Here is an 18075-nt window from a genome sequence, read left to right as displayed (position 1 = left end):
CTTTTTAACTTCTGCAAGAACATCGATAGAAGAGAAATGTTAATGGCATTTTCCATAGCAGTTTGTTCTGGCCGAGATTTGTTCGCTATAACAGGTATAACGATGTTTCGTTATATCGAGGTTCTTTTTCGTATTTTTTACTATTGCTGGGGTATAAAAAAATGGGTCGTCATGCCGAGGACGTCGTTACATAGAGGTTTGTTATATCGAGGTTCCATTGTATTTTATTTCATGGCCTCATGTAACAACAATATTTCCTTTTAATAAGAAACAAACTGGCAGAAATCCATGTTCACTATTTTGGCAATTTCACGACCAGCAGAGAAGGAAGTTGTATCACACACTGTTAGGGCATGGAACAAAGGTAGAAACTTCGATTTAGATGGGACAAGGGCCCTTGCAAAGAGATAAGTGGCTAGGATGTTGTGGGTGTTTTTTGTCCCATAGGACAACCAAAATTCCTTCAAGTCTAAATAAGCCTGTTTCACGAGGCTCCAAGATAGTGGGGAAAACGGAGCGAGAAAAAAAGGGCAGAAGCTCGAATCATGACTGACTAGTGATCATTTTCTACTACATCAGCTACATGAACTATCATTTTCATGTCTGCTTCTTCTCCGTGCGAACAGACGCATACTCGAGCGTGTCCGTTTGCTGCTGTGGATTCCTACGGGCATTTTTCTTTTCATCATGCGATCCAGTTTCATCCTGTAGAACGCATCGCGGCAAGATCTTTGCCACCGTATAGCAAACGACTTGCTGAAGTGGAAGCAATTCCATTTCCCACGTCAAAACACTTTCAGTCAACTGTTAAACGTAATTCCCCCTCCTCATAAAATGATATCTATATAAGTCTTGTTCAAAAGTAAGGCATCGAGCACTAGAGTCTTGCGGTCTCCAGTTAACAGGACACTGAGGTTTTTCAGTTGCTTCCTTTTGGCAAATAACACATTTTAACCAGTCAATAGTTTGAGGTAGCGACCTGTTTCTTGAGAATTAACATATTAATTTCTTACTTCCTCTTTTTTAACCGACAGTTTTCTTTTCTATAACTAGAAAAGTTTCTTTTCTAGCTGCACGGAGTCGTATGGACATTTATAATGAGATAGCGCGCAAACTCTAACCATCGGAACCAAGAGAAAGAAGAGAAAAAGCATGTGCAGATAAATTCCAAATTACGGCCTGCATTTATATAGTGAAGAAAAGAAAATAAGAATTCGCATCCAAATTTAACATCTCTACTGTATTTTTGGTACCTGTATTTTGAAAGAAGACGTGCATTAAATCTAAACAAAAAGAGCAAGACAAAGTACTTCGCGGGGGGTCTCCGATTCGGGTCTGATAATTTCATTTGCTGTTAATTAGCTGGAATTAGAAAATTTAACCTGGCACTATAACAGGAAATGACCAGCCCGGGAATGTAAATATTCCTACAAAGTTTGGAGCTTGTATCAAAAATCGCATAATTCTCTAGCTAAGCCGCCGTACTATAATCAGTCATAAGTAACGCTTGTCCTCCCAAACGATCCCAAAAGCAGTTGCGCCGAAAGCTTGTAAGTATCTGGAGTGGGGAATTCTGCAGATTTAATCGAAGTAAACACGAGCTAACAAGAAATGTAACATTGCCACCACTTTGGAAGAAGGTGCAGGTTTCCTCTACGTATGACTACCCTTGAACTCTGCGCTTATGCACAAGGTCTCTGACAACACAACCTTTAAAAGGGGTGGCAGGGGTAACTAGTGAGAGAAATAGCAGATGGTTGTTACTGAAAGGTAAAAATTCTGTTCCACACCTCCCCTTTGTCGACAAAACAAGACCATATCCTCGAGCTCAAGCTACAGCAAATAGGACAGAGCGGTTTTGGGGACGAGAAAACGAGCTAAGTGAGCTGAAGTAAACAAGCAATAAGCGAATAGGAGAAAAAAATAATTTATTTCAATCAGTCGTTTGGCTTTTTTTACAATGGCGTCAAAGCGTACGAGTTTACGCAGCATAGCATGAAAATCGCACAGAAAATTGTAGATGGCCTCACACTTAAACGCGCGAAAATTATATTTAAAATTCAGGCATCATCATTCAGCATGACGAATTATTTTCTATATACAATGTGCGAATACTCCGATCAATTTTATATCGTGAAAAATGTGACTTTATTCATATGTAAGCGATATAAATAACCCTAATGGGTAAATTTTGAACAAAAATTCTTTACAGATGAGCGAAATTGTGAGCCTGTGCCTGTTCTTCGACACCTACTCTTGCTCCACCCAATTTGGGTTTAAAATTGATGTTATTAACAGACGCACTTGTCCAGCAAGGCTATTTCAAACAGCTCCAAAGCGAGCAATGACTGTTCACTACAGTGAGCGACTTGTTAAGGCATCTTAGAGACGATCTTTAACAGAAACTTGCTTCAAAGTCTTTGCAGTACTGATACATTAAGTTTATACTTGCTCATAAAGGTTGGAAAATCTGTTTTGCGGGCGAGTTCTGGAATAAAGAGAGAACGGATGTAAATAATATAATTTTATGTAAGAAACTCACTCCAAAAGTACGTCAAAAATAATTATTTGCACACCAGGCGGAAAAGTAGCCTAGCAGTGACTGTAGATCAAGAATTGGATTCCGTGGCTATGGAAGAAGTTGTGGCAGCTCGTCTTAGCTGGGATAAGAAGAAGAATAAGATACAGCAATAAGGCAAATACTTACCCGAACTGGCGCAGAAGTACTTGGCCTCGGTTGGTACCGTATACCAATCCACTCCCCACCAGGGGATGGAAGAATGCTGCATTGACACTCAGGTGAGTTCGTAGATCAGACTCGCTCTCATGCATGACACTCACGACGGGCTAAGGATAGAATTTAATTACATATTATAATTGCTAGTTTTCACTGTCACACTATTAAAAATAAAAACCAAACCCGTTCAATAGATAAAGTCCAGAATTTGGGATATGAAAGGAGGTGCAATATGTAAAAAAGACCCTCGCCAAGATTTGCCAGGAAGCTAGGATTCATCTCTCGAGGAACTCATGACCATTAAAGTAATACTTTTTCTAATAACAATGACTGTTCAGATAGTAAAATCCCTAGTCAAATAAGTCACTTTTTTTAACCAACAGGAGAGATCTCTCGGCCACCATGTAAATGCCGCGTCACGGAAAAGCTGAGAAATTCAAGCGTGCCGTACCACAAAACCAAGAACCCTTCCGAAGAGAAAATGGTGCAGCGGATGATTAGTCCGGCACACGTCATTAGGGCATTTCAGCAACTGAGATTGTGACGGCAGTAAGAACGACACAAATTACATTGCCGCCCGCAGGGATACCAGGCTAGCCCAAGTTTGGATATAGGAGTTCCGGTCGGGGGTTGATCTCCCCCCCCCCCCCCCCCCTCTCTGTCTTGGGCAAAAAGACATTTAAGTAAGCCTATCCTGTATAGGACAGCAGATAGTCGCTCAGATGGCACAGAATTATACATTGTGTTTTACACAGAGTCTTGTCCTATGGTGGGCCACTGCACTACTACACAACACAAAACGAACAAAAATGAGACTCGGCTTAAGGGGCGGCTTTGACGTCACGCTATTTGCTATCTTTTTAAAAAGCTAAAACGTGTCTTCGAATCAGTTAAATTTCAAAAGTAATGGTCCACTCAAGGCTATATTTAGGTATTGAAACTGCTTCATGTCGTCTTTTTCTAAGGATGGCAAGGACGGGCATAAATTGAGACTTGAAAAAGTTGGCCAACTATTTCAAGTTTTAATGCTATGTCTTTAAAAATCACCAAAAAATATATTATGGTTAAAGTTTCTGATCACATTTGTTTCACATCTTCTTCATAACTCTACAGGAGCTTACAGGAGCATTTTGTTTATGGTTAAAGGCACAAAGAAATGCCTTTAGCACATAACTAGCCTAAAACAACAATATCCTTGGGACATAACACATTTAACCTATTCTAATATGTAAGAACTACAGTTGACAGTAACATACCTTCACCTCCTCGGTGTTACTTTTGTTTTTGCCTGTTAGCCGGAAAATTTGCGCTATCATCTGCCGTGACGTAAGATGCCAGTGCAGTCGTCTGGCTGCTAAGCCAACCATTATGAATTGATTCTGGGGAGACAGGCTTATAGAGATGGCGTTTGGACCTAAAAAATCAGCAGTAATTAAATGTACTCTCATTACAACAAAACATTCAAAACAACTTGGACAAACATGATGTCTTTATCAATTAAAATGACATATACGCAACACATGCTGCATGTTCTGGCGTAATAGGAGAGGGAGAGGGGGAGGGGGGAGGGAGGACGGTAAAAACTTTATTGGAAACACTTCACATTTTTCGCACCCTCCCTTTTTACGCTTGCAACGCTACAGGCTAGGCTCACAATTGATCTTTTGAGTATTCCCATCTGCAAGTTACTTGCTTAACTCTTTAAACCCTAAGATCAAAATTTGAATTCTCATTTATTGCCCCTATTCATCTCCTACAGATGTAGTGGGGAGAAGTTAATAAAATATCAAGCAAATTCATCTTGTGTGACGAAAATTCATCTTGTCCGTAGTTCTCATGACCACTCTGTTTTATAAAACATTGATATCACATGGAGAAATTTGATGCTGATCACTATTAGGGCTTAAAGGATTAAACTACTAAAGTAGCTGCGCATTGTGTCCTCTGAAAGAATACCTATGACTGTTCACGATTTTCCCAGTCGAAAAAATTGCAATTTTTCAACATATCCTTTCAGGTCCCACGAGTATAAAAAAAAAATGCGTAGAATGAAGGAATGAATTACTGACTGACTGACAGACAGACTGAATGAACGACTGAATAAATGAATGATCTAGTATTCAAAAAGATATGCTTAAAAAATAATCTTGTTTCAGTCCTTACCAAATTTCTTCGAAAATACACACTGTCCAAAATATTCCTTTTCCAGAGAATACACAGCCACCACTCCGTCATCTGGAAACCCTTGGGCACTGGGCACGAAAGTGGCCAGCAGTTTTCCATCTTTAGAGATGTCGCAACTGGCATCGTTATGAATTTTACAGCTTGGTACGATCACGTTAGATTCACCTAAAAGTAACTGTGAGTTAGCATGGACTGTAAGGAAAAACAGGCAGCTATTCGCGTTTCACGTCGGCTAGTTATCGGCGATCACGTCGCAATCACAAGTCGTTTTTCAACTGACTTTTCTCTATATACACTCGAGCCCCACTGTTTCGAACTCGGTTAATTCGAAGTCCCCGCTATTTCGAAGGAAGATCGACTTCCCTTGGATTTACCCTTCCCCTTTACGCTTCCCCGGTTATTCCGAAACCCCGCTATTTCGAACTTTTTTCCATTTCCCTTGGGACTTCGAAATAGCGGGGTTCGACTATAGTGGCGGGAGCCAATAACGCGGAGAAAGCAACTTCCTTGTACTCCTGTCACGGCGTTTTCACCGACCATTTTCTTTTTAGAACGATTTTGGCGCGAATTAGAATAACTCAATACAATGTAAGTCACACAAACCAGTCAGCCAATCCTACAAACCTAAAACTTGCATTTTTAATCTTTTGATGACGTTTAGTTTTCCCTTTTGATATCTTATTCCTCTAATGCACAAATAGATGGGGCGGAGCTTCCGTATTGCGGTTTAAAGTGCTCTAAAATGTGTTTAAAAATAAACCGGTCCGTGAAAAACGCCGTGAAAAAGGCCTAGTATGGGAGTTGCTCTCTCCGGGGTATGGGCTGGTGATAGTGGCCTATGACCTTTACCACCCTTAATTGTCATCACTAAATTCATTTTATCAGCTTTTGAGAATTGTTGGCTGAGTAACAAACCGCAACAGTTTGAAGTCAACTAACAATGCCCTGTCCACCCACTGAAGCCAGGCGCTGTCTCTTCCGCAGAGACCACTTGGCGGGGGACGATGGGAAGTGAAAAGAGTTCCAAGAACAACTTTTTACTCGGGAAAAGTTATCATTGTCGCGTACAAAAGCAGTCTTTGATGCCTTTATTTGGGCGGCCGGCGAAAATTGCCCCACCTTTGATTTCGCAATAGTTTGCGCAGTAGGTGATGTATTGTGCAAAACAAGGGAATCACCTTGTAGCCCTCGACATAATTTATACCGCTGAAACGGAAATAATGCTTTACTAATTCCACTTACTATCTTTCAAGTCTGGTAATTTCACTTGAGAGAAGTCCCACCACTGCAGTCGATGTGTTGTATTGATTATATTACTGGCTACAGCCCCTTCGCCGCAACCCGCAAATGCTCCGGCAATGGCTCTATTAATCGCAGTCCGGAGAGCAAACTGGGGCCCTCCATTGGTTCCATCGGCGACCACCACCGCAGTATGCACGTGCCTAAACGTCCGTGCTGTTGCCGTAGCAACGGCTGTCCCAGATCCTTGGACTCCCGCTAAAGTTGCGAAGCTCGAGCTATGGTTGGAACCGTGAGAAAGATAACTAGTCCGCGATGAGCTGGGCCCCACATTTATAACTCGTCCTACACCAACTACGCGATCACTAGCTTCCTGGTTTGTTTCGTCAGCATTTGACACAGCTCCGTCTGAATCGGAAGACAGGTATCGCGAGCTAAACGGCAGCGAGTCTTCCACGCCACCAGATGGTTCTGGGAGTGTGACAGTTTCAGTAGCAGAGTACATATCTGTATCACCAGCACTTAAACTCAAACTGACGCTTGAACTGGCTCCAGCTGAATCAGATTCAAGCATTACAGAGTTTGTCGCTGCGTCTGGCTCCATTGATTCACTGCTTGAAGCATTTTCATCGCCAGTCACTTGAAAGTTCCATGAATTGCTGTCACGCGCGCGAAATACAGCAAATACTCCTCTGTAATCTTCATTTCTGCTATCTTCAGAGTCCGTCTCAGTATTTGTAAAAGCCGAAGGCTCTCTTCCGCTACTAGAGGTAGAGTTAAGATTCAAGTTCTCCCTTGATTCTGAAGAAACCGAAGCATTTGTGGAAACAGGATCAGAATTCAAGTCTCTCTCATGAGGACAGGACAAAGAATTAGCAGTAGAGGTTTCATGTGACGAAGTTGTTGAAGAGCCATTTGAAGGGCGCAGCATGTACGCAGTGAATTGATCACTGCCAACGCGCGAGCTTCCAATTGACTGGAGAAGGCGATTCATCGTAGACGAATGGCTGCAAACCAAGGCAAGACAAAACGTTAGATCTTTAAAGTACGCTACACACTAGATGAGAGGTTTTGGTGTAACCATTTCATTCACTAACAAACTTGTGAATGTCGGTCGTTTCGCCTTCAAGTCCATTCTTAACCCTAGTACTATGCCCGCGGATTTTTCGGCCCCTTCAGACCGAACCGCGCGTGGACTAGAACGAGGATCCATCGCAAAGGACTGGGATTCAATGAGAATTCCGACTCGATGAAGGAAAAACTTGACATGACACTGGTACGGTTATTTTACTTCACAAGATAATTATTAGACACCAGTAAGCTTTACTGCTATTTATACACTGTTATATTAATATGGACACTGAGGGGGGCATAGAAAGTGCCTGTGTTGACGGGGTGTCCGTATTATTTAAGTGCGTTGAATTTAAAGAAAATGTAAGGGCAGGGGGACCCCCTTGTGTAAGGGATTTCTTTCCATACGGACAAAGCAACTGTCCATAATAATGAGGTGTCCGTATAAAGCAGATGTTCGTAAAGCAGGGTTCGACTGTACTCTTTACTTCTTAGATTTTTCTTTATCCACTGTTACGAGTGAAAAGAATAAGGAGTTTTAACCGTAGTTATGTTAAAATTCCTACCTTTGAGGTATCGTTCCAGGGTTTGTCTATGGTAAAAAAGATAGTTTCCAGTTAACAGCAATGCATTGACGTTAAGGGAGAAAGGTAGTGCAAATTTACCAGGTGAGCTTTTGTGCGAACACATCAAAATAACATGTTGTCTTCACATGGGAAAAGATCACCTTTGCTACGGCTACATAATAAATTGTGCCTTTCATGGCAAAAAATTATTAAAGTAAAATGGTTTGCTATTCCATTGGTGTTTATATAATAAAATTAATGGAACATTACATGGTCGCTTGGAGGTCCAAAATTTTTCTTCTTGTGTTGAAAAATATTTCACTCGTTTACAATAGAAGAGAAAGTTCGTATCTCCGCGCCGCCATGTAATATTCTTCATATATGTATCTACAGTTTTCACAGTCCTCAATTTTTTGGGAGATACATACATGTACTAAACCAGTTGAAAATTAGCCAGATAGAATCATTGAGTTTTTGGAACTAAATAGGAAAAGATAGAACCACACATCCAAGATAACCAGTTTAACCAGGCAATCAGAGGGCATACCAAGCATATGGTTTCGTACAACAGACATGTATTTTATCATATACTGTACATGTGTTGAGGTTCAATTTTATCTCTAATTTAAATTTTATTATCCTTTGTTTTAGAAACATTATCATATATTTCTACGACATAAAACAAACCGAAAGGAAAAAAACGTTTTCTCATTTGCGTGAAAAGAGTAATTTTGCTACTTTTGATTTGTACTGTAGGGTTCATAATCTTTGCCAGTCCTGAAAAATGAAATCCTTGAATTTCATGACTTTTCACGTTTTCAATGAGCCGTACGAACCCTGCATTGTACACAGAAGAAATTACGATAAAGAGATTTATACCTTTATCAACTTACCGTTTCAGATGCAATATTTGTGACTGCAGTAAGAATATGATCACCGAGAGGAGAAAACGCTACAAGCCTGAAAACAATAGAGAGATTAAGAGTCACGTTTACGGCAAACACCAAGGATGAGATTCAAGTTGAGAATTCCTCACAACAGAAGTCATGTTTACGGCAAACACCAAGGATGAGATTCAAGTTGAGAATTTCTCACAACAGAAAATAAGCAGTTTTTACAGAAAAAACCGGGGTGAAACTACTTTTGTTTTCATGCAATAGGCTACTGAGACTATGCAAAGAACTTTTAGTGACAACATAGAACTACACCATGTATATTATATGGAGAGATCCTTACTTATTCTATTGTGATAAGAAACAGCACCTCCTAATAGCAATCACGAGATCTTCAAATATTTAGTGGTTGCTTATGACAGATTGGATTGTACTCATGTCATGAGCAGCACACACATGAAAAGCTGCATGCAACAGTGGTAAGAATTATAGCGATCATTTCATTGTCATTTTTGCTGGATTTATGAGCTAATTTAATGACCAGCCCCCAATTGGCTTACTAGCTCAGTTGGTAAGAGTGCTGCACTGGGATCAAATCCTAGCCAGCCTGAGTTTTTCAGGCTTTCTTTTTGTAATTGTATAAGTTGCATCTTTAACTGTCACCATCTTCATTTCATTTATGAACAATATTATTAGGCCAGTACCGGACTTTTTCCTCAGCTGAAGCAGTTTCAACACAAGCAAATGGCTTTGGCTGATCCCAGCTCCAAAAGAAAAGTTTGTTGCTGGTGGCAATAAGAAGCACATGATCTGTGGGATGAAAGGCAAGCGAAGCAATCACAGCTTTGTCTGGAGGTGTGTACACTTCACTGTCACCTGTCTGCACAATAAAGAATCATATAAAATGAAATTAATTTTCATTAAAAAATCTGCAAATGGGCCTTCAGTGTAGCTTAAGGCTAAAAGCTACGTTTAACTAAGTGTTTCAAACTAAATAACAACAAAACTTGACCTAAAGTAGTAGTTTTGTTCAGGTTCATGTACCGGTACATGTACTACACTTGTGCACCTGTCCATGACCTTTTGTGGTTGTTTTTTTTTTCTTGTCATTAAATTATAAAAAAAAAATGCTCTTCTAACTGATCAGGTCAGTAATATTAATCTCTTCTGATCTGTCAGAATAAACTTTTTCAAACAATTTAGACAACTGATTACCATTTTTGTTTCTTCATTAATCAATCCCAGTGACTCTTTTCCAAATCAAGAGGTCAGCGGTAAAATTTTAAAAGCCACAGCACCTCAAAAGGGGACTCACTAAATTAATTTAATAGGTGACTGCTTAACCCTTCGACAACTGCTTGGTCATTACCATTTCAAATGGAATGATACAATTTAATTTTCCCTCCTGGGCCATTTAGATTTCAGTATAAGCTATGTGTAAGTTGGTAAAAACAATGTATCACATTCAGCAAGGATTCATGCAGTTCTTTCCACAGGTTCCTCATTTTGCAAATTCTGACCAATCCAGACAACGTTACACACAAAAAATCCAAAGTCCAAATTTTGGCTTATGCCCATGCACAAAAAAGCTGCTTTGTTACATCCAAGTAGCAGGAAAATATAACTTTAGTGTTACAAATCTCATGTTTAGCCAATCCCATAGTAATAATTGGCTTAAATAAAAACCAGTCTCAAATGGACAATTTGGTAAAAAGTGCACTTTTTTTGCTACCTGACTGTGCTTTCAAAAAAAACTGACTTCATAGGGGTAACATAACTTACCAGTAAACCAGTAGTTTTCACAGTGGCTCCCAAAGTTAAGAATCCCAATTGGCCAGAGGCAAACCAGTTGGCTATTTATATTACAAGCATGACCAAGGAGCTAAACTTGGGACTACCAAGAACAAATCCAGCTAGCGGTCAGAGCAGGGACCCTCCCTTATCAATAATATATTAATTTTGGAACATACCTTTAAATTCCAAACTCTAACTTGTCCTCCTAAGCAGCCAGATGCAAGCAGTTGATCAGATGATGGGTGAAATGCAACGCACCATGGTGTGCGAGGATGACCTCTTAAAGTTTTCAGACACCTGCCAGTTTTACAGTCAACAATACGAACAGTGTGGTCCCCATGTGAAGATGCCATTGTCATCCTTCAATTAAGCACAGAGAGGTTTGTAATTAAACATACACGTACAGCAGGTAAAAGACAATGTGGGTTTTAAAAGCCAGAGTCATCTGGACGACTACAAAATATTACAGTGTATTTACTGTACATGTGAGTCCTTCTGGCATGTCACTGTACCATACAACTACTGTAGACTGACTGACAGATGTTACTTTTATGTCATTGTGATGTTAATTTTACAGGCATGCAACTGCTATGTGTCGTAATATGCACCTGCAAGTTTTTTTCCCTTTGAAAGCAGTTCTTGTGCTGCAAAAAAGGTTTTCTGGTCACCCCCACCTACAGCTAAACTGTTCCCTCAACTCTGTCCAGTGTACATAGAAAAGTTTTTAGACAAAGAAAAGCCAAACTACCCAAATTGGTGTTAAAAAATCATTTGCTAGTCTGGCTTTCACTTCTGGTACAAAATATACATGTAACTTTCAAATGGCCTTGTCCTGGGATTTACAACAACCTTGCCACGATATTTCTGGTGTTTACCATTGAGTAACCCCGCAGCATGAATAAAGAACTAACTCTTTACTGTACTTACTTGTCAGGGCTAAAGCTAATCAGGAAAGTTGACTTTGGCGATCCTGGTAAATCACATTCCTGTTAACAGAGACAGAAAATAAAGTTCTAGGAACTCTCAAATCTAACACTGTTAATTCAATGTATAAGCATCAAAAAAAAATTTTATTGTATGATATTAAGTCCATGTCCAATTTTAATATTATTTTTTCACCTCACAAAAATTAATAACGGTTATTTTTAACAACGGAAAGAAAAATATTGTCTGAGTTACAATAAGTTTATTATAACTTTCCAAGACATGCAGCCAGTTATAAGACCAAACATCTAACAATTATTGTCCCACTGCATGTGAGTAGAAGCCAAAACTTCAAAACATACATAATTCCTTGTCTCTTCAGCCAAAACATGTAATGTCAGCTCGACAGTCAACTTTTGACTTATTGGCTGCACGTCAGCTGATAATTAGCATTATAGTGAAATTAACATTTCATTTAAATAGATTCAAGACTCACAAGGATTAAACATGACAAAATGGCCTAATGGGAAAAAGCAAATTTGAGGGTGTACCAGGGTATTTTTGACATTTTGATTCAGTTTATTTATTCAAGGATGTAATAATATTATTGATTCATTTTTTTAACCAATTATTTAATAATAGTAACAAGATTTAAGTCACAAAAAGTGCTTAAAGTTTGGTCACTCCTGGGAATGTCAAATTTGAACTTCTTCAAAAGTCCACAGTCTGTTATAAAAATAGAAAAGACAAAAAGAAAAATGCACAAAGCAAAGCAGCAACTGAAAATATTTCAGTTGTATAGCCACACCATGGGGTTTATACATATATGTAGGTCCATAAATTCAATTAGTTAGAGCTGTTTTTTGCATCTCCATTATATGAACTTAGCAGGGAGAGTCATCAGAGTTACATGTAACGCAGAATCCTCTTATTACAGTGTTCATGTTTTGGCCAATTTATTTCAGCTTTATATACTTGTACATGTAAGTACATTGTAGATGTGAAAGAACAAACACTTGATGATTACACTGCAATTCTTTTTCAATATGCACTGTATGCATTTCTCTTTCTCCCATTTTTTAACCATCTTCTCTGAGACCCAATTATATTTCAACACACTGCCTGAGGACAACTCTTACAAGTTGCAAACTAAACAGAAATAACGTTAGTGCAGTAAATAACTATCCTTCAGCAACTAATTTTCACTGAGACCCAAGATTTTAACATACTGCCAGCACAACTCTCACAAGTTACAGAACTAAAAAAGAAATTACATTAGCACAACATATAGGACAGCTGTACACTGTATGGCAGTTCCTCAGCAAGGCATGTATGCCTCACATTTTGAAGTAACAAACAATTTTTGGCACTGCCAAATAAATTAGTTTCTGTGTTATTATTAGAAACTTTTTTCTTTCAAAGTCTTTGTTACATGCTAAAAATAACTTGACCACCTATCAGTGGAGGTTAAGATGGTCACGAAGGAGAATGATCAATGACATGTTTCTTTTTAAAGCAGGAGCTGAATAAATTAAAAGAATAATACACTGAAATTCCAAAAATCCTTTGTGGTATTTAAAAATAGAACTATCTTGCCTCTAAACACTGTTAACATCAGCTGTTTAGAACAGTGCAACAAAAAGGTCTTTCAAAATTTTTTAACCTCTCATTGTTTTGTAATTTCCAAGTTACTCGAGAAATTTTTTACAAGAATTCTTGCTATAATCTCTTATTTTATTGCCTGACAATTTATACTTTATGACTAAATTCATCATCAAGTCTCATTGCGCCAGTAGGCACATAAGGCCTCCACGCTGTCTGACCAACACTTTCTGTCTTGTGCAACCACTTTGGCTGCTTCCCAGCTCTTCCACGCAGCTTTGTTTCACTCTTTCTCAACATGGTGCTCACGTTCCAGCAAATGGTGATTGTCTGTCGCTTGGGGGCTACTATGGGACCCATCGGCCTTTGGGCCGATGGGCAATTACTTGGATTTTATATCTTAATCTGCTTAAAAGTTTAACTAACAAAGAACTCCCTAAATTCTAAGTAGGCTTGTCAGGCATACTAAGCAAAAAAAATTAGAAAGAGGTGCCTAGAACGCACAGCATATGAAAGTTTGGCTGTTTCTTTCTTGACTCACCTATATATACACTTTTGATAATAATAATATTATTTTTTGCCCTTGGATTTGTTTAAGTTTTTCTCTTCAAGACAAAGACTATGCTGTACATGTGCATAAATATTTTCCTCCAAAGAATGAGTGACAAAAAATGTGAAAATTTTAAATCATGAATGCCAACTAGAGAAAGTGTTTCCTTCCCGACATCACATAATGATAACTTCATTGTTTTTGAAATGTTCTGTTAAATATATATTACATGTAGACTTTTAGAGTGATTTTACTTGAACCGTAAAACAGGTAATAACAAATAGTGCCAAACAGGAAGTGGTAAACAAGATAATTCAACGGAATTAGTGCCTAATGGGGCTCAGTATTCGTAGTATTGCACATTGAACATTTTCTCACTAGAAAAAAATCAAAACAAAACAATATTATCTGTATACCTTGACAAATTTGATATAATGTACAAATGTACTATACACAGTACGGGAGTGATCATGTGCAACAAGACATATGTATGACATTAATAAAACGCATGAAAGCATAACTTTCTGCACCACAGTCCTAGAGGTTTTTGTTTTCTTGCGCAAATTATAGCTCTTGTTATTAGAACCTGACTATGATCACTGAGTTTAAATTAAAGAGGAAGAATAAAATGAATTCCATACGTAGAAGTAAAAAAACACCACAGTAAAAATTGCATAGAAATTACTTATAGGTAAAATTTGTCCATAATAAGTAGCATTAGTACTAGAGGATAAAAAAGATAATAGTTATTTTTAAGTTATTCTTACATTATCATCATCATCATCATTTTATATATAACTCAGGTTCTCCAAAAATTAATGTGAAAGTGCAAAAAGGTGCTACTTCTGTTATTTTGGACTTTTCAATCACTTCAAATTAATCATAACCAAGTTATCCACAACAAAATCAGAAAAAGTGCAACCTTTACTTTTTAACACTATTATTTTTTCATTTGACTTTGTCATTACACAAATAGTTTTCCTAAAATCTGCAGAGATAAAAAGTCGCCATATGCTAAGCTTGGAAAAACTATTTCATTCAGCTGGGGCATAACAGCTCAACAGCTGCTTTTTCAGTGATCATTGCTGTTTTTTAAAAAGTTCTTTGTTCCAAAATTGTTCTTTTTTAAAACTGTGTTCTGGTCAATTTTGGCTCCGATCTTATCCCTTCATACCGTGACAAATGCTGAATAGCAGCATGTGGGAGGCAAATTAACATAAAAGATCCATGTTAAACGTAAATAATGATTGAAGCTTTGAACTTGGGGATAGCTCAGTACGTACGTCAACTTGACACAATAGCATAGAAAAGAAGAATTTAACCTCTATTTTGCCGCCACCTCTATCAAAGTGACCATCCCATTACCTATTCTCAGTCACTTCAAGTAAGCAGACATCAAGCCTTTGATACTCTCATTTTGGCTTGATATTAAAAATACAGTGTATGATGAAGGTTAGGTTTCTGGAAATGCCCACCTACCGCTCCCCTAAGCTAACATTAACACTTACTTGTCGCTCAAGGCAAAATGATGGCTTAGGGGAGGGGTAGGTGGGCAGTTTCCCAGAAACCTGAATTAATCCAGAAATACTGTACAGTCTGAGAGAAGGTGAAAGCTGATTGTGGACCAGTGACGCTGCTCCCATTGCGTGTTTGTTTCAAAATAAAGTGACGTTTCTGCTAAAGATTGTGGTATTTCATGACGAACCTCTGTTGAAAGGCAAACCTACATTAAGTGACGATTTGCTGGTACCTCAACTGGGTGGCTGCTTACGGTATATAGAGGTTCAACTATAAATGGCGAATTTCAGTCCAAGTCTGATATTTAAATTTGCAAGGGAGAGTTTGCAGGAAAGTGTTGTTCAATAAAAATTATGACACCAAAGACTACACAGCTATCTAAAGTGGGTGTACTCAGCTTTTGTTGCCTATAAATTTTCAATCTTTCAGAATGACAGCATCTTACAATTATGATTAGGCACTACTAATTATAAGGAAACCCGGTTTCTTAGACTGTGCCATCTTTTCACAATGAAAACAATATTGGCACACATGACCAAGGTCATGTTTTAGCTTGGGCTATTTATAATATAAAGAAAGGTTGTGATCATATGATTCTTTTCTTCCTGTTTCAGCCTTCGAACAGGACAAAAAATCAAGCATGTTCACCAACATCTCAAACCAGACTGAAATGTTCGTCACATCTAACAAATTTCTAAAAATTCAATGAGGCATGGGGCTGGAATGCCTGAAAATGCAGTGAACAACTTAATGTGGTTTAAGAAATTTTTTCCCCTGTCTCATTAATTACCAACACTTAAGTTCAAATAATCCAGCTAAGCTCAAGTGGATTTTTCATGGTTTTGATCCTGTACTATATCTTATTAGTCACACTGCCAAAAATAATTACCCCTGACTTTTTTCTTAAAACAACATCAACAAGTCAACTCAATTTACATGAAACAAGGAAAATGTTGATGTACAGCTGTATGGGTACATATCAACATAATGTAACTAGCAAAACAGATAAGGTACATGTCCTTATGCAAAGGTCAAGGTCTAGGCCTAGGCCTGTGTCAATGTCAGGACACAGTCTATTAGAAGTCATCAACAATACCAGAGAATTAATAGTGCCTTAAGCATTCTGTCTCAAAACTTGTAAATGAATTATCTTTTGGGGATCTCAACTCAACAATTCAATGTCAATTCAGTTTTAAAAAACTTCTATATATTAGTTTAAGTTGCAAGTTGTTCAGCGTGAATTTTCTACCCAGAAAAATGTTACAAAATATTCAAAATAATCATTTCAAACTCTGTTTAGCATGTTTCAATATATACAGTGTATAAATAACACATGAGAATTTTACCCTTCTTCTCAATAACAATTCTTTAGAAGTTGTTAAAACAGAAAAAATATCTTGCAATGCACGTTATTGAGGCGAATAAAGAGGCGGCCGCTCTTAATTCATTTCTTGATCACCAGCAAAAACAAAGTATCAACAGGATGTGGTCTGATTTACATTCAGTGAGTCAAGGTCAGGTAATTAAAGAGATGTATTTGTGCATCATTGTGCCTCAAAATACTTGAGGACTGATGAATTTGTTAACTGTGATGGGTCTGTATTTGGCGCATATAAGTCGCAGCTCTTGAAAGGTCCAGGCGATCCGACAATACTGTTTTCTTAAGGGCTTTCAAGGTCACAATAATAGCCTTCAGGTACAATAATCTATCGCCACTTAAAAAACAGCTACTGAACAAAGCCCTTACACTGTGTTCCAAATAAGTTTTTCTACTCGATTTTGGCTCCGATCTTACTCCTTCACATCGTGACAAATGCCGAATAGCAGCGTGTGGGAGGCAAATTAAAAATAAAAGATCCACGTTAACGTAAACAATGGTGCGACATTGAACCTTTGAACTTGGGGATAGCTCAGTACGTGCGTCAACTTGACATTAACAAGCGGGGTTTTGTCTGGCGAAATAATAATATAATCAATCTCTCGGACTCGAGATCATTAATTAAAATAAAAACAAGACATATTCAAAATAGGGGGGACATTATCACCGGGAAACCGGATGCTATTAATAGAATGGATATGAAAAGAAATAAGATTGTCAAAAGTAAAGAGCCAGTACTGTTTGCGCAGTTTTGAGGGTTTTGCCCTGTCGTCACCACAACGAAGAAACTATCAAAATGGAACAGGAAATGACACAAGAGCAAAATCTAACGGAGGTAAAAAAGTTAGGAAAAAAGTGACATTTGAAAATAAAATAATACTACGATTTATTTCGAATTTGTGGTTAATTTTAGTCCTAAGAAGTCACACAATCTTCAATCAAATTGAAAACGACGTGAAAACAAAATTAATAGTAACACCATACCGGTGAAAAATCTCATAAAGAAACATACCTTCGTTCGATGGCAGGATAAAACAGAGGACTCCTCGGCGTAAGAAAGTAGTAAATCCCGATCACTTGGATACTGGATATTCGTCTCTCTTCTGATCAAAGCGCTAAGAACGCTGGGCTTCCTTCGACGTGCCGCGAACCGCATCGTCAAGACTTCCTCTGTGGAATGCCAACAACGACCAACTTGGCCAACTTGGGGCGAATTTAGCCGTCGTCTCACTCCTTAAACGGTCGATCGACCTTCAAGAATACGCAGTATACTCTTTTAAAGTTACACGTTCATATATAAGGAAACGAACACCGACGAAATTCATTTCGATCAACACAAACACCGCTCACCTCCTACGTCAAACTCCTTGAATGGACTCGGCGAATATGCCGGTAAACACGTCGAAACCGTTTCAATACCAATAAGTTTTCTTCGGGGACAGATTTTTCAGGCATCACTACGCCATGAAGAACCCACTAGACCTTACAATTTTGGCATCAACGAATATTTTCGGTTTTTTCCCACACTAAGAAATGAGGTTTCCCGCCGGTATTTTTGGGACTGTTTGCCGTCAATTTGGAATGCTAACGCGATATCGCGTGCCACTGTGCTTTATATG

General features: G+C 38.4%; 1 protein-coding gene across 1 annotated transcript; it reads right to left on the bottom strand.

Moving 5' to 3' along the window:
• Window positions 1-1911: 1911 nt before the first annotated feature.
• LOC140940211 (activating molecule in BECN1-regulated autophagy protein 1A-like) lies at window positions 1912-17993 on the bottom strand. Its single transcript, XM_073389128.1, has 12 exons — window positions 17807-17993; window positions 17469-17707; window positions 11412-11470; window positions 10661-10844; window positions 9395-9570; window positions 8691-8757; window positions 7798-7823; window positions 6164-7167; window positions 4901-5086; window positions 3994-4151; window positions 2708-2847; window positions 1912-2488 (listed from the first exon to the last, which is right to left on the bottom strand). The coding sequence occupies exons 2-12, from the start codon at window positions 17610-17612 to the stop codon at window positions 2443-2445; spliced, it is 2190 nt and encodes a 729-aa protein (XP_073245229.1). The 5' UTR covers window positions 17613-17707; window positions 17807-17993; the 3' UTR covers window positions 1912-2442.
• Between the last annotated feature and the right edge of the window lie 82 nt (window positions 17994-18075).

This window comes from Porites lutea, chromosome 6, assembly GCF_958299795.1.
Source record: "Porites lutea chromosome 6, jaPorLute2.1, whole genome shotgun sequence".
Lineage (NCBI taxonomy): Eukaryota > Metazoa > Cnidaria > Anthozoa > Scleractinia > Poritidae > Porites > Porites lutea.
This window is presented reverse-complemented; position numbering and strand designations above follow the sequence as displayed.